This window comes from Hypomesus transpacificus, unplaced genomic scaffold (assembly GCF_021917145.1).
Source record: "Hypomesus transpacificus isolate Combined female unplaced genomic scaffold, fHypTra1 scaffold_223, whole genome shotgun sequence".
NCBI classification, from domain to species: Eukaryota; Metazoa; Chordata; class Actinopteri; order Osmeriformes; family Osmeridae; genus Hypomesus; species Hypomesus transpacificus.
The window spans coordinates 4,491-25,307 of record NW_025813758.1 but is presented as its reverse complement, the minus strand read 5'-3'; the positions used below and the strand labels follow the sequence as shown (position 1 = coordinate 25,307).

At 50.0% G+C, this 20,817-nt stretch overlaps 1 protein-coding gene across 1 annotated transcript in view; it reads left to right on the top strand.

Moving 5' to 3' along the window:
- The window catches only part of loxl4 (lysyl oxidase-like 4), a 28,721-nt gene extending 8,275 nt beyond the window's left edge, over positions 1-20,446 (top strand). Inside the window, exons 5-15 of the mRNA XM_047014143.1 lie at positions 4,881-4,919; positions 5,073-5,286; positions 5,614-5,791; positions 10,104-10,258; positions 10,348-10,515; positions 11,935-12,097; positions 12,336-12,579; positions 14,584-14,699; positions 15,756-15,892; positions 18,708-18,819; positions 18,944-20,446. Of these exons, the coding sequence (XP_046870099.1) occupies positions 4,881-4,919; positions 5,073-5,286; positions 5,614-5,791; positions 10,104-10,258; positions 10,348-10,515; positions 11,935-12,097; positions 12,336-12,579; positions 14,584-14,699; positions 15,756-15,892; positions 18,708-18,819; positions 18,944-19,014 (1,597 nt within the window). The 3' untranslated portion in view covers positions 19,015-20,446. The remainder of the gene's footprint in view (positions 1-4,880; positions 4,920-5,072; positions 5,287-5,613; positions 5,792-10,103; positions 10,259-10,347; positions 10,516-11,934; positions 12,098-12,335; positions 12,580-14,583; positions 14,700-15,755; positions 15,893-18,707; positions 18,820-18,943) is intronic.
- The last annotated feature ends 371 nt before the right edge of the window (positions 20,447-20,817 follow it).

Genomic DNA, 20,817 nt, shown 5'->3' with positions numbered 1-20,817 from the left:
GTAAAATTGGGGTACAAGCCGTGGTTTCATTTCCCCAAAATTTGGTACACATACTTACACATACACACATATATGTTCACTCACACACACATAGAGTACATACAAGATACATTCACACACCCATACAAACACACACACACATGTGTAGGAACTGATGCGTGCACACACAGTAATTATAGCTCTGTGCAGAGGAGCTTCATTGTTTCTCTAAAGTCAAACCTCCAGTTTAGTGTGCTCATGTTGGGATGTACCGGTGTTGGCTGGTTTAATGACAGGGCGGAGGGCCTGGTTCCGGGTGTGGAGGGTTCTGGTTGGTTGCAGTCTAGTCTGTGTTGGGTTGGTGCCGGGTGGGATCTGGGGGCAGGGGTCAGAGGTCAGATGCCTTGACACCAGTCTCCATTAGGCTGGTAATACCCCCTTTAAAGAGGATAATCATGTTTATATTTTTACAGTATATTTTGTGTTCATTGTAGGCATATTTACAGTAAACATATGGTAATTGTATGTTTTTAAATATTACTTTTTCTATTCTTTGATTCATTTGTCTATGATGTAGTGAAGTAGAATTAAATGAGATCTTCCCAAATTGGTCATCTTGGTCTACAAACCAAGCTTAAGGACAGCCATTTTGGCGTCCCATTCTACTGCGATACTCAGGCTTCAAAGGGCCAGTAGAGTCCTGCATAGCCTGAAATGGCTTGGCATGGATTGACCCACAGCTCAGATGTCCCTCCCTCCCACACAGGGTATGCCGTGAGTGTCACATCCATTCTTAGAAAGCCTGGCCATGCCTGTCTCCTGTTCTGTCTGTTGAGGCTGCATGAAGATGCTGTAATTACAGGTTGGGCTGGACTCAGGCTCTGCTGGGTTTCTGCTGAGCGGGGTAGAAAAAAAATCACCCCAATTATAGCTACGTGTGTGAGAGAGAGAAGGAGAGAGAGATGTGGACCAAACAGGCTTTCCGGCACAAGTGAAAAACGAAGCAATTACAGCCATGCCCTTCTGTCGGTCGCTGTGTCAGCAGGCGTCTGTGTCTCTCACCGTGGAGACTGGAAGACTCAAACCACCATTTTGGTTAATGATGCTGGTGTGGAACTTGCCCTGGGATGGGGGGTATATCATTTGCCCTCCACTGGGTGACATTTTTTGTGACGGATTCTGTCTTGGTGTCCGCAGTGTGTGTGATCTTTCGCTGCGGTCCCGTCTGTAATTTACTTGTACATCTTTTAATTTCCGAGCGCGCCGCTCGCCTCTTCAAGTGTTCTCGGAGCTGTGTTGAACTGTGCGGTCTGAAACAGGCAGCGGGCAATGTGTTCCAACCCAGATTGTGTGGCGTTTCTTCGGGGGCTTGTTTTAGCTGAGTTTGTCTTCACCACAGCCCTGCTTCCGGGAACAGACGCTTCACTAGACATCTCAGAACGGCTTGTTCACATGGATGTGTCGGTGAACTCATCTCTTCACATTCTGTCTAGTTCTATTTGTAGTGATCTTTGTACAAGTTACAGCCCTTTTAACAAGTGCACCGATGCCCACAGATAAGCACCTATAACTGACCTGAAACCCTCAGAGAAGAGGGGACAAATCACAACAATTCTGAGGATTAATCGAAGTTGAGAAAACAATTTTCAGGGGAACTACTTCTTAGTCTTCTCTGTGTAATGTCGCCTAGTAGATGATAACATGTGGAGAAGATAGTAGGACTACTGGAGAGAGAGAGAGAGATAGAGACAGAGAGAAATAGAGACAGAGACAGAGAGAGAAATAGAGACAGAGAGAGATAGAGACAGAGAGAGATAGAGACAGAGAAAGAGAGAGAAATAGAGACAGAGAGAGACAGATAAAGAGAAAGAGAGAGAGAGGGAAAGAGAGAGAGAGATGTATATAGAGAGAGAGGCTGGAGAAGTAATTAAAGGGGATGTGGGAGTGGAACGAAAGGGAGAGAGTTACTATTAAGTGAGAAAGACACTGTGTGTATATGCATGTGCGTGTACGCATGTGTGAGAGTTAAGGGGAGGGGTGCTTACTGTTTAGACCAGAACAGCAGGTTGACTGTAGTGGGTGAACAAGGTCCTTGTGATAAAATACACACTCTCTCTTTCTCTTCACAGATTCCTCTTTCCTTCGTCTCAATCTCATTTTCCTTCTCTCTCCTCCATTAACTTGACAATAAGAGAGTAGAGACAGAGAGAAAGTGAGGGCTGAGAGAGGGGTGTGTGAAAGAGAGAGGAAGGTACAGAAAGAGAGTGTGTGTTTGAAGTTAAACCCAGTCCCACAGTTCATCAGGAGCTGGGCGGGTCCTGCTAATCAGAGCCCAGCTGGACTTGGGTGTCGTCTCTGCTCAGCCCCCACCTGCTTTTAGTTCACCCATAACCATATATACCTCACACTGGGCCCACAGACCCATATATACCTCACACTGGGCCCACAGACCCATATATACCTCACACTGGGCCCACAGACCCATATATACCTCACACTGGGCCCACAGACCCATATATACCTCAGATAGTGCCTAGGAAACTGCATAAACCCCACAGGGCCCATATTGACCACATAAAGAACACACATAACCATTTATAGACCTCATCCTGGGCCTAGAGAACCGTCTGTAGACCCTGTGGTTCAATGTGGACCCCTCTTCAGTCCATAGATAATCTAAAGCAGTGCCAGTGAGAAACCTGCCTGAGGAGAATCCCTCAAGCTGAAAGTGAAATGAAAGTTCAACCTCCCAGTGGGATGTTGCCATGGTTACTCGGGCGTCGCGTTTAAGGCCACAAGTTCATCAGACGGTACCAGCTAATCAAATGAAGATGTGGTGGGTGGTTATTATGTTCTGCTGGCTTAACTGCCCTGTTTACTGGGTGAGTCTCAGCGAGAGAAAATGACTGTCTGATTGGCCTGTGGTGAGGTCATGTTCATGTCAGAGACATTCACACTGTAGTGAGGGGAGGAAGGGAAGGAGTACATGAGTGCGTTATGATTTCAGACAGACACGTTACAACAGCTCCACATGGTAGACGTATCCTGGGTATTTTACGAGCCCTAATTCCAGTTTGGAGAGCACAAACGCTGATCCCATTCAGCGTTCTGTTTGGCCTATCACAGCCTTCGCCATGTTATATAAGCTTGCTCTCACGCCCAAGGTAACGTCGTACAAGGACAGTCCGTCCACAACAGCTGGGCTCTTCTCAGTTCAGCCGTGAATACAGATCACGTTGGCTCTTCTCAGTTCCCGTGTGAACACAGATCACGTTGGCTCTTCTCAGTTCCCGTGTGTACCTAGCCTCCTCACGTCACGTTTGCGTCTGGGAAGGTATGCCAGGTTTGATGTGATTCAACTGTGTGTGTGTGTGGGTACAGCAGGTGCCTTTCATGCTGAGAGTATCCTGGCAAAGAGTGTGGATGCCAGGGGTGGGGGTGGGGCTATGGGGTGGGGGTTGGGCTATGGGGTGGGGCTATGGGGTGGGGGCGGGGCTATGGGGTGGGGCTATGGGGTGGGGCTATGGGGTGGGGGTGGGGCTATGGGGTGGGGGTTGGGCTATGGGGTGGGGCTATGGGGTGGGGCTATGGGGTGGGGGTGGGGCTATTGGGTGGGGCTATGGGGTGAGGCTATGGGGTGGGGTCAGGGCCAACTGTCTGACAGGCATGCCTACTTTCTGAATCACCGTTTCTCGGACATGGACATCAACAACAAGGCAAAGCCTGGTGTGTGTGTCTGTGTGTGTTTGTTTGTTTCTTAGGTCAAGCCCTGACTTCCCAGCAACATTGGTTGTTGCCGCTAAATGCTGTGGTTTTATATAGACTAGGTGTGGTTGTGCACTGTATGTTCAGGAGCTGGAAATTGACCTTTTTAACTTTAATCTAGAATCATGATTCTGTTGGGAGACAGAAGCCTGTATTCAGTAGCAAAAGCAACACAGATGTTAAACACCAACAGGATTGTTAAATCTTGGAGTCTCAGTCAATGGACACTTGTCTAACTAGCAACACAAAGCAATGGTCTTCTTTTTAAACCTGGCTTACATACAAACCAGTCAGCCAGCCAGCAAACCAGCTAATCGAACAGCCAGCCAGCCAGCCAGCCTGCCAACCAGCCTGTCACAGCCAGCCAGCCAGCCAGCCAGTCAACCAGCTTGCCAACCAGCCTGTCAGCCAGCCAACCAGCTAGCCAGTCAGCCAACCAACTAACTATCCAGCCAGCTTGCCAGCTAACCAGTCAAGCAACCAACCAGCCATCCAGCCATGCATCCAGACAGCCAACCAGCTAGCGAGTCAGCTAGCCAACTAACTAGCCAGTCAGCCAGCCAACCAGCTAGCCAGTCACCCAACCAACTAACTATACAGCCAGCTTGCCAGCTAACCAGCCAAGCAACCAACCAGCCATCCAGCCATGCATCCAGACAGCCAGCCAGCCAGCCTAGATGCAGATATAGCTAAAGCAACAGAGGACAGGAACATGGTCTGAGAGAACAGGAACAATACATTCTAACTTCAACTGCACCAATCATCACCACAAACAGACTTTACCAGTCCATGCCTTAGAAAACCACTATACCACACACACACAGCCACACACATACACACATACACACACAACCACACACACACAACCACACACATACAGTACACAGGAATACACACACACACACAAAGACAGACTATGGTATACAATTATAGATGTTACAGGGAACAATTGTATTGCCATGTCAGTGGAGTGTGTTAGGGACCCACCAAGGAGGCTCATAAAAGCTGCTCGTGTGTGTGTTTGTGTGTTTGTGTGTTTGTTCCATGAGTGTGGTAGGTTTATGGCGGGCTCAAACCCAAACGCATGTACTATAGAGCACAGAACTAACATCCTTCCCTACGTCTCTCCTCTCCAGGAAAATCTGGGACACCAAGGTGGCAGACCCGTCCACAAGGTACAGAACATTCCAGATCTTCTTCTAAACACACACAAGCATGGCTTCTCCTCCCATGTTGGTGAACACACTCAACAGCCATTCAGTCAGCGCTCCCAGACAGAACTCTGTGACCCCTGGTGACCCCTCATCCCTGTGCTGCCCCTCCTGCAGGCTCAGCTTGATGGCCAGTAAGAAGGGCTTCTGGGTGGAGAAGGTGCACTGCCTGGGTACTGAGAACAGCCTATCAGAGTGCCACGCTCAGCTGTCCATCCCGCGTAGCCCCACCCCCTGTAAGAGTGGCAGGCATGCAGTGGCCAAGTGTATTCCTGGTCCCCAGTTTGCCCGCATGTCGTCAGGACGACCTCAGGCCCCCAACCCCACTGTGGTAAGACCCCACCCCCCAACACACACACACACACACTCCTCCACTATAACCCACACAATACACACACACACACACTCCTCCACTATAACCCACACAATACACACACATCACACACACATTACATTTAGTCATTTAGCAGATGCTCTTATCCAGAGACTTACAGTAAGTACAGGGACATTCTCCCGAGGCAAGTAGGGTGAAGTCAACGTCATTTGGCCCGGCAACCTTCTGATTAATAACCCTTAGCCATCTGATCCCCAATACATACACATGACACACACACACACCATTGGTGGCCTGTATTGACCCCCCCCGCCCCCCCTGCAGCCGGTGCGTCTGAAGGCGGGGCCGCGCTTGGGAGAGGGGCGCGTGGAGGTGCTCAGGGAGGGCAAGTGGGGCACCATCGTAGACCACCTGTGGGACCGGGTGTCAGCCAGCGTGGTGTGCAGGGAGCTGGGCTTCGGCAGTGCCAAGGAGGCCCTCACTGGAGCCTACATGGGGCAAGGTGAGTCCCTGGCTCTCACTGGCTCAACATGCTGTACTGTTCTCAGGCCTCTTCTACATCTTCTGTTCTCTCCTCTCCTCTTCTATTCTCTGCCCTGTTTCGGCCTCTTTCTCTCTCTCTCCTTCCTCTTCCCCCTCTCCAGCTCTCTACTACTCTGGCTCTCTGTCTCCTTCCTCTTCCCCCTCTCCAGCTCTCTACTACTCTGGCTCTCTGTTCAACTTCCAACTTGTCCTCCTGTCTTTTCCTTCATATGCACTTCTCACAACTTGAACTCTTGACTTCATGCAGCCATCTGGATGCAGGGATAAGCCTTCTCTCTGGGCGGTACCTCTGAGCTCTCTGGGCATGCTGACTCCCTCTCCCTGTCACTAGACTGGAACCGATCCCACAGCCGTTACTGGGACTTATCTACGCCTGTACGCCTCCCTAGCGCTGAATGGTCGGAGAGTGGGTGTGTGTGTGTGTGTGAGTGTGTGTGAAGCTGAAAATGTGTTGATGGTTCCTTTGAGGGACTTCTGTGGTCTCCAGTGTTCCCCAGCTGTTTCTGTGAGCCCCGCAGCTGATCACAGACCCACACACACACAGACACACACACACACAGTCACACACAGACACACACACACACACACACACAGTCACACACACACAGACACACACACACACAGTCACACACACACACACACACACACAGGTTTTCTTAGAAGACATAGCTCTCTGTACTTTATGAAGCAGATATCTGACTGGGAATGAGTTGATCTCATAAGAAATGAGGATCGCATTTTCAGTCATTTCTTGGCATGGGTGTGGTCTGGTTGGAGCACACATCCATCTACCCACAAAGTTATAACTTTGAAAGCAGGCTAATGTAAGGTTCATAGTGCATTACTTCCAACATTCCTTCCTAGCAGACGCAGGGTTTAAAATAAGGATTCTGTCTTGCATTTACAGCAGACAAACACACTCACTCACTCACACACACACACACATACACACACACACAGGGACAAGGACAGTCCCATGGGAGAGAGTGCAGTGCTACATCCATGACAGGATCAAAGCTGATTAACGTGGCTGCTTCTGGTTACACTCAACCTTTTACTGTCACATGTCATTTAGCTCTCTGAGGCCACATAAACATATATGGTGTTGGAAAATGTGATCCTGGAGTGGAGAGAACTGAGGCTGTTGGAAAGACAGACAGACAGACAGACAGACAGACAGACAGACAGACAGACAGACAGACAGACAGACAGACAGACAGACAGACTGACTGACAGGCAGACAGGCAGGCAGGCAGGCAGGCAGATAGGCAGACAGATAGGCAGACAGACAGACAGACAGACAGACAGACAGACAGACAGACAGACAGGACAGGCAGGCAGGCAGGCAGGCAGGCAGGCAGGCAGGCAGGCAGGGTTGGAAAGAAACAGACAGTAAGTGTGCTGTTTGCTGTCCCTCCTTGCAGCAGGCGGACAGAGACAGTGTCAGACCTGCTGAAGAGGTGGATGTTTCGTGTGGTGAGCTCAGGCCACGGGCTGTGTTCTTCTCCAGTGGAGAGATGTTGTGGTTCAGGGAACTGAAGGTGAAAGTGACACTAACGCTCCCCTGAACATTCTCTCATCTCCACCAGATCTCATGCTGATTGTGGATGTGGTTTACGATCCTTCTCTCACTCCCTGAAAGGAGACATGGTGTTCTTCACCGTAGTCTCTGCCTGTGAAGCCTATCATATCGCCCATCCAATCAAAAGCCTTGGGGTATGTGACCTCAGCGTGGGTGATTTACATGCTAGGTGCTTAGAGAAGCGAAGCGTGAAGCAACATGGCCGCCCGCCCCAAAGACTCCCAAGGAGATCAAAAGAGGATCTCCAGAGAGTTATGTCCCTGATGGGGGTGTGGATGACAGGTGATAACGCTGAGGAAGAGATACGAGCAACCGAGAGATAACTGACTGAGGCTGACGTGTGATATACACCTTTCTATATTCTCTCTCTCTCTCTCTCTCTCTCTCTCTCTCTCTCTCTCTCTCTCTCTCTCTCTCTCTCTCTCTCTCTCTCTCTGACTCTGACTCTCTCTCTCTCCACTCTGTCGTCATCGATGTGTGATATACACCTTTCTATACTCTCTCTCCATTCTCTCTCTTTCCATTTCTCCAGCCTCTCTCTCCATATAAATCTCTCTCTCTCACTCTCTGTTTTTCTTTCTCTCTCAAGCACACACACACACGTGTGCACACACACTCAGAGAGGGGGAGGGAGTAGAGACATACCAGAGACCCCTCACATGGGATCATAACCTTAACAGCCCCATGTTCCACATGTGATAACAACATGGTTAACAGGTCTGAATACAGCCTGGCCCCTGTCCCATAACACCTGAGGGACCTCAAGCTGCCCTGTCCCATAACACCTGAGGGACCTCAAGCTGCCCCTGTCCCATAACACCTGAGGGACCTCAAGCTGCCCCTGTCCCAAAACACCTGAGGGACCTCAAGCTGCCCTGTCCCATAACACCTGAGGGACCTCAAGCTGCCCTGTCCCATAACACCTGAGGGACCTCAAGCTGCCCTGTCCCATAACACCTGAGGGACCTCAAGCTGCCCTGTCCCATAACACCTGAGGGACCTCAAGCTGCCCTGTCCCATAATACCGGAGTCCTCCTTCCGAGCCTTGTTCACTCAATGGCAAGTCTTATGGAAGCAGGAGATTTTGCAGTCACTTAGCAAGGAGTCATATAGTGAGCATGATCTCTAGGTGGAAGGAGTCATACAGGGAGCCTGATCTCTAGGTGGAAGGAGTCATACAGGGAGCGTGATCTCTAGGTGGAAGGAGTCATACAGGGAGCCTGATCTCTAGGTGGAAGGAGTCATACAGGGAGCGTGATCTCTAGGTGGAAGGAGTCATACAGGGAGCGTGATCTCTAGGTGGAAGGAGTCATACAGGGAGCCTGATCTCTAGGTGGAAGGAGTCATACAGGGAGCGTGATCTCTAGGTGGAAGGAGTCATACAGGGAGCGTGATCTCTAGGTGGAAGGAGTCATACAGGGAGCCTGATCTCTAGGTGGAAGGAGTCATACAGGGAGCGTGATCTCTAGGTGGAAGGAGTCATACAGGGAGCCTGATCTCTAGGTGGAAGGAGTCATACAGGGAGCGTGATCTCTAGGTGGAAGGAGTCATACAGGGAGCCTGATCTCTAGGTGAAAGGAGTCATACAGGGAGCATGATCTCTAGGTGGAAGGAAAGCACTAGAACTCCACCCTCCAGTATATTTAACATTGTCATCATCGTCTTCACCACCATCATCATCATCAGGAGGGTAAATTACAGGACAATGCTTCCATTTCCCTCTCCTCTGTATCCATAATGTGGTTAGAGCTCTCTCTCCATCTTTCATTCTCTCAGTCTTTCTTCAGAGTCGTGTGTATACCCACTTATGTTTCAGCATTTTCTTGGTAACCCCCGAGTGTATTTCCCGGAACTGAGGCCCAAATAGAAGGAGGGAGTGTGTGTGCGTGTGTGTGTGTCTGTGTGTGTGTCTGTTTGCTTGTGTGTGAGTGTGTGTAAACATTCACTGTGGTGTTCCTGTTTTTCCTGACAATCAAAACAGTGGGTGTTCAGATGTTCCCAATTGGTCCCACACACAAACACACACAAACACACACACACACCACCACCACACCACACATACTACACACACACAGATGCCTGACCTCGGAAGTGGCTTCTGTTATGCATGTTTGGTGTGTGGGTGTTTGGCAGGCAGGCAGGCAGACAGACATACAGGCAGACAGATAGGCAAGCAGACAGACAGGCAAGCAAGCAAGCAAGCAAGCACACAGACAGACAGACAGACAGACAGACAGACAAACAGGCAAGCAGGCAGGCAGGTAGGCTTAAATAGGGAGGAGCTGTTTTTGTTCAGGTGCAGTTGTGGTTGGAAAAGACATGATCCCTATCTGTCAATCCCCACAGTATAATTAGGGCTTTATGTGTCTGTGTTTGAGAGTGTGGGTGTGTGTTTGTGTTTGTGTGTGTGTCTAGGTAGATAAGGTGTGTTTAGAGTGATTGCAGTGATGCCCTCATGTTTGGGTGACGTAAAGAAGTGAGATGATATGGTGTTAATGCTTTCTCTCTCTCTCTTTATCCCCTCTCCTCCTCCTTTCCTCTTCCTCTCCTCCTCTACTCTCCTCTCTACTCCTATCCTCCTCCTCCTCCTCTCCTCCACTCTCCTCTCCTCCCCCCCTCTCCTCCTCGCCCCCTCTCCTCTCCTCCTCCTCTCCTCTCCTCCTCTCTCCCCCCTTCCCTCCTGCTCCAGGTACTGGTCCTATCCACATGAACAGTGTCCAGTGTCTGGGTTCGGAGAGGTCTCTGCTGGACTGCTACTTCCAGGATGTTCCTCTGTGGACCTTTAAACACACCCAGGACGCGTCCGTACGATGCAACATCCCCCACACCGGCCTGGAGAGCACGGTTAGACACACACTTTCTTCTTCCATTCACCCATTTCTCGCTGTATTTGTTTCTCTCTCCATCTCTTGTTTTCTGTCTTTTTGTCTCAGGTGCGTCTGGCAGGGGGCCGGGAACGGGCCGAGGGCCGTGTGGAGGTGCTGATGGAGGTGGGGGGACGTAAGCGCTGGGGGGCTGTGTGCAGTGAGAACTGGGGCATCAACGAAGCCATGGTGGTGTGCAGACAGCTGGGCTACGGCTTCGCCTCCAGGGCCCACCAGGTAGGAGCCCTGATCCCTCAAACAGGAATGGGGCTGCCCTGTCCAGACACCAGACACACTGTCCAGACACCAGACACACTGTCCAGACACCACCAGACACACCAGACACACTGTCCAGACACCAGACACACTGTCCAGACACCAGACACTGTCCAGACACCAGACACTGTCCAGACACTAGACACTGTCCAGACACCAGACACACTGTCCAGACACCAGACACTGTCCAGACACCAGACACTGTCCAGACACTAGACACTGTCCAGACACCAGACACACTGTCCAGACACCAGACACACTGTCCAGACACCAGACACACCAGACACACTGTCCAGACACCAGACACACTGTCCAGACACCAGACACTGTCCAGACACCAGACACTGTCCAGACACCAGACACTGTCCAGACACTAGACACTGTCCAGACACCAGACACTGTCCAGACACCAGACACACTGTCCAGACACCAGACATTGTCCAGACACCAGACACACTGTCCAGACACCAGACGCACTGTCCAGACACCAGACACTGTCCAGACACCAGACACACTGTCCAGACACCAGACACACTGTCCAGACACACTGTCCAGACACCAGACATTGTCCAGACAGCAGACACACTGTCCAGACACCAGACACACTGTCCAGACACCAGACACTGTCCAGACACCAGACACACTGTCCAGACACCAGACACTGTCCAGACACCAGACACTGTCCAGACACTAGACACTGTCCAGACACCAGACACTGTCCAGACACCAGACACACTGTCCAGACACCAGACACTGTCCAGACACCAGACACACTGTCCAGACACCAGATATACAGTCCAGACACCAGACACTGTCCAGACACCAGACACATTGTCCAGACACCAGACACATTGTCCAGACACCAGACACTGTCCAGACACCAGACACACCTCTCTCACTGTCCAGACAACAGACACACCAGACACACTGTCCAGACACCAGACACACTGTCCAGACACCAGACACTGTCCAGACACCAGACACACTGTCCAGACACGCTATCCAGACACCAGACACTGTCCAGACACCAGACATATTGTCCAGACACCAGACACTGTCCAGACACCAGACACATTGTCCAGACACCAGACACTGTCCAGACACCAGACACACTGTCCAGACACCAGACACACTGTCCAGACACCAGACACATCTCTCTCACTGTCCAGACAACAGACACACCAGACAAACCACTCTTCCTGTCTCGGCGTCCAAGCTAATCCCTCATCTTTATTTGGTCCTCTTCATCTATCTATTCGCTCCTCCTCTATCTCTTTCTGTCTCCCTTCTCTTTCTCACTCCAATCCCCCCCTCTCCCTCCCCCCATCTCCCTCCCCCCCATCTCCCTCCTCCCTCTCCCTCTCCCCCTCTCACGCCCAGGAGACTTGGTACTGGGCTGGGGCTCCTAACGCAGCAGACCTGGTGCTGAGCGGAACACACTGTGTCGGAACTGAGCTGTCAATCCAACAGTGTCGCCGTAACAACCACGTGCACTGCCCTAGAGGGGGCGGGACTAAGGCTGCCGGAGTCACCTGCTCAGAGAGTAAGACCTACCAGCAACAGCATGTCTCACGCTGTTGGCTGTTCAACCACTGACCCTGGTCCTCTGAGGGCTAATCAACCACTAAGTCAGTCACTGAAATCACATGTTGGTGTAGTGCTCTGGAAAAGTGCTCACAAAAGCCACTCACCGTACAGAAGGTATCCCAAGTACACCTCCTTGGATTGATAAGTCCTAAAAACGTCCCCGTCTGACCTGTCACCTTTGACCCCTCTCCCAGCGGCCCCTGATCTGGTTCTGGATGCCCAGCTGGTCCAGGAGACGGCCTACCTGGAGGACCGGCCGCTGCATCTGCTCACCTGCGCCAACGAGGAGAACTGCCTGTCGTCGTCGGCCTCCAGGATGGCCTGGCCCTACGGCCACCGCCGCCTGCTGCGCTTCTCCTCCCGCATCATGAACCTGGGCAGAGCAGACTTCAAACCCCGCGCCACCCGAGAGAGCTGGACCTGGCACGCCTGCCACCGGTAGGGACGGGGGGAGGGTGTGTGTGTGTGTGTGTGTGTGTGGGTGTCTGTGTGCGGGAGAACTGCTGCTGGTGCAGGTGTGTGTCTGTGTGTGTGTGTGTGTGTGTGTGTGTGGGAGTACTGCTGCTGGTGCAGGTGTGTGTCTGTGTGTGTGTGTCTCGCATGCCACATATTACTAACAAAACCCGAGAGACTTCTTGCAGGTGGTCATGGGATTTGTAGTTATGGAGCACCAACAGGTTGAGCAGATGTCTCTCTGTAGTTTACTAAGATTATTCTGCGATAGAGAGAGCCCAATCAGGGAGTAGTACAGCCACAGGATATGAGGTTGCCACATAATTATGTTTGCTTGTGGCTGAGTGAATTGGGAGTCTCTCAGGTAGTGCTTCTGTCTTAAGGAGTGTGTTTCTGTCTCAGGGAGAGTGTTTCTGTCTCAGGTAGTGTGTTTCTGTCTCAGGTAGTGTGTTTCTGCCTCAAGGAGTGTGTTTCTGTCTCAGGGAGAGTGTTTCTGTCTCAGGTAGTGTGTTTCTGTCTCAGGGAGTGTGTTTCTGTTTCAGGGAGTGTGTTTCTGTTTCAGGGAGTGTGTTTCTGTTTCACGGAGTGTGTTTCTGTCTCAGAGAGTGTTTCTGTCTCAGGTAGTGTGTTCTGTGTTTTGAGGCCACCGTTGTTCGTCATGTGTTGTGTCGTTGTCTGGACCTTTGGGAAACTGTGACAGGCATTGCAGGGCTGTGTGGTAGCACATAATAGATGGATTGACCCTGGTTGGACGACTGAGTCTTAAGAAAGTCAATTAAGGGAAAAACTCTGGTCTTATTGAATGTAGTTAAACTGAATCAGGGACAGGTATGAAAATAAGCTTGAAGCATGAGCTCAGCACCAAAGACCAACGCCTGTGTGCGGTTTCCTGGGAAACCACTTCACGTCAGTCACCATAGAAACCTCTGTTTGTTTTGGGGAGCGGGGGGTTAACTAAGGGGCAGGTTGGTCAGGTTAGTCTGTTGGTTACTCTGAGATACTGGAATCATTGTCCTCAGTCATGCCCGGCGACACATTCCACACACCTAGCTCCCCTCTGAGAGCTCTGGAACATTCCCTCCTGGTTCATTCTGCTCTGCTGCCGTGGCGGTGGCCGTGGCGACGGCCTGTCGCCATGGCAGCAGCGGGGTGTGTGAGCAGGACAGAGAGGTCCGTGTGATGCGGGCGCAGGGGCGAGCGAGGGGCGAGCGAGGGGCGAGCGAGGGGTCAGGAACAAAGTGGTCAGATCTCCAGCTTCATTAGCTGTCTGCTACATGGGACTGGAAATGACCAGTGACTTACTATTTTGTTTTCTGTGTAGCACAAACACCCACAGACAAACACCCACAAACACACACTCTCACACACCCACACACACAAACAGGCACACACACCAGGGTTTGGCCCCTGTCATAATCTCTTACAATAACAGTACTGAGGCGTGTGTGTGTGTGTGTTTGAAAGCCCCTCATTCACAGTGTAGGTAAACAGCAGAGTGAGAGTGGCCCTGGTGGAGCTTGAACATAGCTTTGTGAGAGGGTGAGGAGGTGTGACCTGGAACACAGACCCATGTTCAAGCAGTGAGAGGGTGAGGGTTAAAGAGGTGTGACCTGGAACACAGACCCATGTTCAAGCAGTGAGAGGGTAAGGAGGTGTGACCAGAACACAGACCCATGTTCAAGCAGTGAGAGGGTGAGGGTGAGGAGGTGTGACCTGGAACACAGACCCATGTTCAAGCAGTGAGAGGGTGAGGGTGAGGAGGTTTGACCTGGAACACAGACCCATGTTCAAGCAGTGATGTCACTGGGGCACACACCATAGGGCGCTACTGTTCAGCTCTCTCTCTCACACACATGCACACACACACTAACACATACACTAACACACAAGTGCATACACACTCACACACACACACAAACATACAAACACAGACATGCACGTAAGCGCAGGCCCAGCCCCACACATACTGAGCCTTCTCCTGTTCTGCAGACACTACCACAGCATCGAGGTGTTCACACACTACGATCTGCTGACGCTCAACGGGACCAGAGTGGCAGAGGGACACAAGGCCAGCTTCTGTTTGGAGGACACCTACTGTCCTGAGGGTAAGGTCTCACACAACACCTGAGATAGATCACATCTCACACAACACCTGAGATAGATCACATCTCACACAACACCTGAGAGACCACATCTCACACAACACCTGAGATGGACCACATCTCACACAACACCTGAGATGGACCACATCTCACACAACACCTGAGAGACCACATCTCACACAACACCTGAGAGACCACATCTCACACAACACCTGAGATAGACCACATCTTACACAACACCTGAGAGACCACATCTCACACTACACCTGAGAGAGACCACCCCTCACACAACACCTGAGAGACCACATCTCACACAACACCTGAGAGACCACATCTCACACAACACCTGAGAGACCACATCTCACACAACACCTGAGAGACCACATCTCACACAACACCTGAGAGACCACATCTCACACAACACCTGAGAGACCACATCTCACACAACACCTGAGATGGACCACATCTCACACAACACCTGAGAGACCACATCTCACACAACACCTGAGAGACCACATCTCACACAACACCTGAGATGGACCACATCTCACACAACACCTGAGAGACCACATCTCACACAACACCTGAGAGACCACATCTCACACAACACCTGAGATAGACCACATCTTACACAACACCTGAGAGACCACATCTCACACTACACCTGAGAGAGACCACATCTCACACAACACCTGAGAGACCACATCTCACACAACACCTGAGAGACCACATCTCACACAACACCTGAGAGACCACATCTCACACAACACCTGAGAGACCACATCTCACACAACACCTGAGAGACCACATCTCACACAACACCTGAGAGACCACATCTCACACAACACCTGAGATGGACCACATCTCACACAACACCTGAGAGAGACCACATAACCCATGACAGCTTGAGCTGAGACCATATTACTAATTATAACTGAGATAGATATGATTGACACATCAGTCTGAAAACCAAGATCGTTGTGCGTGTTGTGTACACATTGATTCCGTTTATGTTTGAACTCGTTCCCATGTTTGTGGCGTGTGTTTCCGTGGCAACAGGTGTGCAGAAGCGTTTCTCCTGCTACAACATGGGGGACCAGGGCATCTCCATCGGTTGCTGGGATACCTATCGCCATGACATTGACTGCCAGTGGATCGACATCACTGACATACGACCTGGGGACTACATATTCCAGGTCAGAGGTCACTTCCTGTCAGTTTAAAGCCATTGGGTTCCACAGATGCAGTGGGAAATAGAACCTTGGTACCCAAAGGAGCAGTGTGGAACACTTTGTACGTCTTCCGTCAGTAGAGAACCAGACAGACTGTGTCTGTCCCACTGACAGGCAGACACACAGCCCAGAGCTACCACACATACACACCACATACACACACACCACACACACACACCACACACACACACCACTCACACACACACACCACACACCACACACACACCACACACACACACCACACACACACCCACACACCACACACACCACACACACACACACCCACACACCACACACACACACACACACACACACACATACACTTTTCTCTCATTAATTAGCCTGTCAGTCGGGCATGTGATTGCCGGGTGCACCGCCTCAGCACACATCAAAGGCTCCATCTCCCATCAGCCACCACTCTTAACCTCAGACTACTAATCCCAGAATGCCGCACAGCCAGGCGTCAGATCCAGGACGCAGGTTTCACAGGAACCAGCCTCCTCGATAATTACTGCTAGCTAATCCCTGAGAAAGTCAAAGGGTCTGTCTGTGTGGGGAGTGCTGCTGCTCTCAGTTTAGGAGTCTGTTTAATGTCATCACCACCTGCTTGTTCCTGTGACAGAAACACACACACACAATCACAGGCAATCACCCACACGCATACCGCTTGTATTTTAAGCATGTAGAACAGGGTGTAATTACAAAGCGGCACCTTGACACAGCTATGCAAAACACAGGGGGGGGGGGGTGAGAGAGGAGAGGAGAGTAAAGGAGCTGATAAGAGACAGGAAAGGAGGGATGAGAAGATGAGAGGACAAAAGAGGAGAAGAGAGGAGAGAAGAGGATAGACTAGAATAGAGGCCCAGTGGGAAGAAGGGCTGGAGGAATAAACAGATGAGGATGAAAGGTTGGTCAGAAGTCCCAGCTCCTTGTTGCCTCATGTGAGGTTTGTTATGTGGTGATGGAGGATGTTGATGTCTACTACTCACTGTCAGTTCCGGAAAAATCTGCTCCTTCAACCAGGAGCTAAACCAACCATCCCAATAGTGCAAATAACACCTTGTACACACTCACACACACACACTCACACACACACACACACACAGTACCTAGCTCCCTGTCCATCAGAAACAGCTCATTTAGCACCCCACCATAGCTCCTGGCCTGTTTATACAGGGGCCTTGTCACTCTCTAACATTCCTCTACTGCTCACTGATGTGGCCCCTCAGTATAACACACATACACACACACACACACACACTCACAATCACACACGCACAGCCAACGCTGTAATTTTGAATACAGAGAGCTGTTTTTTGTGCATTCAATAACGTTTTTAAGATTTCCAAGTAGCTGTTGTTTTTAGTCTCTGGTTATGGTTTGAGCTTGTTGGTCCTGTGTAGCGTAGTGTAACCTGCAGTTAAAGAGGGTGTAACAGCTTATGAAGGTGCCATTATACAGAATGGGTCCTCACAGTGCCTAGTAGTCTCAGTGTGGATTAACACAACTGTCCTATCAGCAGTTAGGTCCTTACACTGGATTTAACCCGGTTTTACAACATGCCAGGGTTCACTGTACACACACACACAAACACACATTCACACACACTCACTACAGGCCCTGTTTGTCTGTCTGACTGGGCAGCTAGACACAGACTTCTATTCAGAGTTTCTCATTTAGATTCTGGGGTTATACATTTCTCATTCTAAATTACGGATTTTAAGTTCTGAGTTCAAAGTACTGGGTTCGAAGTGTTCTGTGTTTCTCATTCGCAATTCCATGTTTCCGGGTTGAAAGTTTTGCATCCAAACTTCTACATTCCGAGTTCAGCATTCTGGTTCTACGTTTGAAAGGGCTGCTAGCAAACCAGAGCTTGAGACTGAAAAGTCATCCCATGGGGTAGCTCTACAGGAGGGTGTCCGTCAGACTGTTCTCTGTGGAACTGCAGGGAGCCCTAGAACAAGCTACGTAAGCATGTGGGCCAGGGTTACTGCACGGCTGACAATGTCTGTGTTTCTCTTAACGACACGGTTTTTCCTGCCCGTGAGCTCCTTGATGAGGGTCTGTCCCTGGATCCACCACTGCAGTAACAGCCTCTATCACAGACTCATGAACAGGAGAATCGACTTCAGATTTAGTAGCAGAGAGAGACAGGGAGAGACAGAAAGGTGGGAGGGAGAGAGAGAGAGAGAGAGAGAGAAAAAAAGATGATGCCTATACAGTACATTTTCTATTCCCGTAGTGAAATATGGAAAAGCCATCCAGTTTTTTATGGATGGGAATGAGACGCTCTTTAAAAACAATACCAGCCACCACTGGTTGTTTAATAACAGTGTCCAGCTATAAGACATCCAGCTGGAGTTTGTTCCTGCTGGGGCTCTGAGGGCAGAGCAGATCTCTTTCTGGCTGGGCCCTCCCTCCTCTCGGCCCCCACATGGCCAGGCGGACGAGAGGGAGGAACAATGGGGCAGAAAGAAATGACAAACTCCATCCCTTCTCCCTCCCTCCCTTCTCCTGGAAGTCTCCAGTGTGGCGTGAAGTGATGGTGAACGCAGAAGCTGGGGATGTTAACTGGTTGCAGGCCTTCTAGAACACTGGGTTGATAATGTTATAGAACACTGGGAGGATGTTATAGAACACTGGGATGATAATGATGTAGAACACTGGGATGATAATATTCTAGAGCACTGTGATTATTATGTTCTAGAACGCTGTGAGGATATCTCAGAGGTTCTTCCAAGTTCTAACAGTGGTGTTCTCTCTGCCTCTGTCTCGGTAGGTGGAGGTTAATCCCTCATTGGACATGGCTGAGTCCGACTTCATGAACAACGTGATGAGGTGTCGCTGCAGGTACGACGGACAGAGGGTTTTCATGTATGGATGTCACGCAGGTGAGACACACACACACATATACACACTATCTCTCTTTTATCCTATCTTTTCCTCTTTCTCTGTCATCCTTTATCTTTCTCTCTCTTTCTCTGACATCTTACCCTGTGTTCTGTCTCTCTACAGGGGATGCATACAGTGCAGAGATAGAGGATCTGTTTGAACACCAGAGGCAGATCACCAATAACTTTGTCTAGCCCGGCCTGGCCTGGCCTGGCCTGGCCTGGCCCGGTCTGGCCTGGCCCGGTTCACAGGCCTCTCAGTGGACCCAGAGACTTCTCAGGGTGGGCCCTGCTGTGGGTGATCCTAACCTCCTCACCCACTTACACCGGAAAATTCACTTTATGGCGCCTGTCCAAACTCCCAGGCCATTGTGGACTACATTTCCCATCACACACCTCTTCAAGGAAGATACCAGTACACAGACCTCACCCTCAACCCTCACCACCAATAGCAGATGAGCCATACGGGTGGCGTGGAGGCAGCTTGGGACTGGGGATGGTGGGAATGGGGGTGCACTGTCCTGATTGGGCGAGTGCTTTACCCATATGATTACTGGTGCTTCTCTATTGGGTACTGTAAAACTGACGATAACCTCTTTACCCCAGCTGTTACGTACAGCTATGCTTTGTCTGTTTGGATTTTCAATTGCATAGTTGTTTGGTAAATGTTTTTTGTGTTTTTTTTCCAAATGCAGATTATTGTATCTAATTTCAATGTATTTAACTGCAGTAAGACTGTCAACAGTCAGTCAACAGTCAGTCAACAGTCAGTCAACAGTCAGTCAACAGTTAGTTCACTGTTTCGGCTTTTCCTTAGTCCTGAAATTTAGTTTCCAAGAGGGTCAATTGTTTTCAAAGAAAGTTGCACTTTATCTATGTATCGTCAGTATTCAAGCTTCTTGACCAAATGCCCCCAACCTAGTTTGTTGCCATTGGCCTTCAGCCAGTATTGAGATTTGATTTGATATCATGTCAACATTCTATAACTGGAACTGTCAAAGCATTTTACTGTAGCTTTTTGAGAAACTGAATTGGAAATCTTTTGGTGCTTATTTTGATATATGTTATGCTCTATGCCACAGGTTAATTTATTTAAAGTTATAACATTTGCATAAGGTACTACGTTTTATAAAAACATTTACGACCCCAACATTGTATTCTTCTAGGTAGTAGTTAACTAGATTTTAACTTGATTCCTTAGCTTGTTATATTCCTCAGCAGTTCCTATGAAAACCTTTTTATACCATTGTACACCACATCTGTAGTGAGCTGCACATGTTGATGTTTTTCAGAATCGGACAGAACAGAGTTGAAGAGCAGAGCAGAGTAGAATTGAGGATAGGACAGAAGAGCAGAGCAGAGCAGATTGGGTCAGAACAGAGTGGTGCCTAGCCAAGCCACAGTATTGTGGTAGTAAGCCAGATCATTTAAAAGCCTTTTAATCAGGTCTGTTTGGGTTGGGGTTAGGCTTAGTGGTTAGGGATGGTATGGACACTGAGCCTGTTAAATATGGGGACCACCAGCTGGGGGGTAACACAGGCAGGGGATGGAGTGAGAATGAGAAATGAGAGAGAGAGACAGACAGAGAGAGAGAGAGAGAGAGAGAGAGAGAGAGAGAGAGAGAGAGAGAGAAAGAGAGACTCAGAGAGAGAGAGAGAGAGAGAGAGAGAGAGAGAGAGAGAGAGACTCAGAGAGAGAGAGAGAGAGAGAGAGACTCAGAGAGAGAGAGAGAGAGAGAAAGAGAGAGAAAGAGACAGAGAGAGACAGAGAGAGAGAGAGAGAGAGAGAGAGAGAGAGAGAGAGAGGGAGAGAGAGAGAGAGAGAGAGAGAGAGAGAAGAGAGAGAGAGAGAGAGAGACTCAGAGAGAGAGAGAAAGAGAGAGAGAGAGAGAGAGAGGAGAAAGTCAGCGTGGAGAGATTGAAAAGAATAAGAGGTGAGAAAGAGAACTTTTGAAGCCGCTGTACAAAAGTTTTAACTAGCAGATCCAGCCCTCTCCAG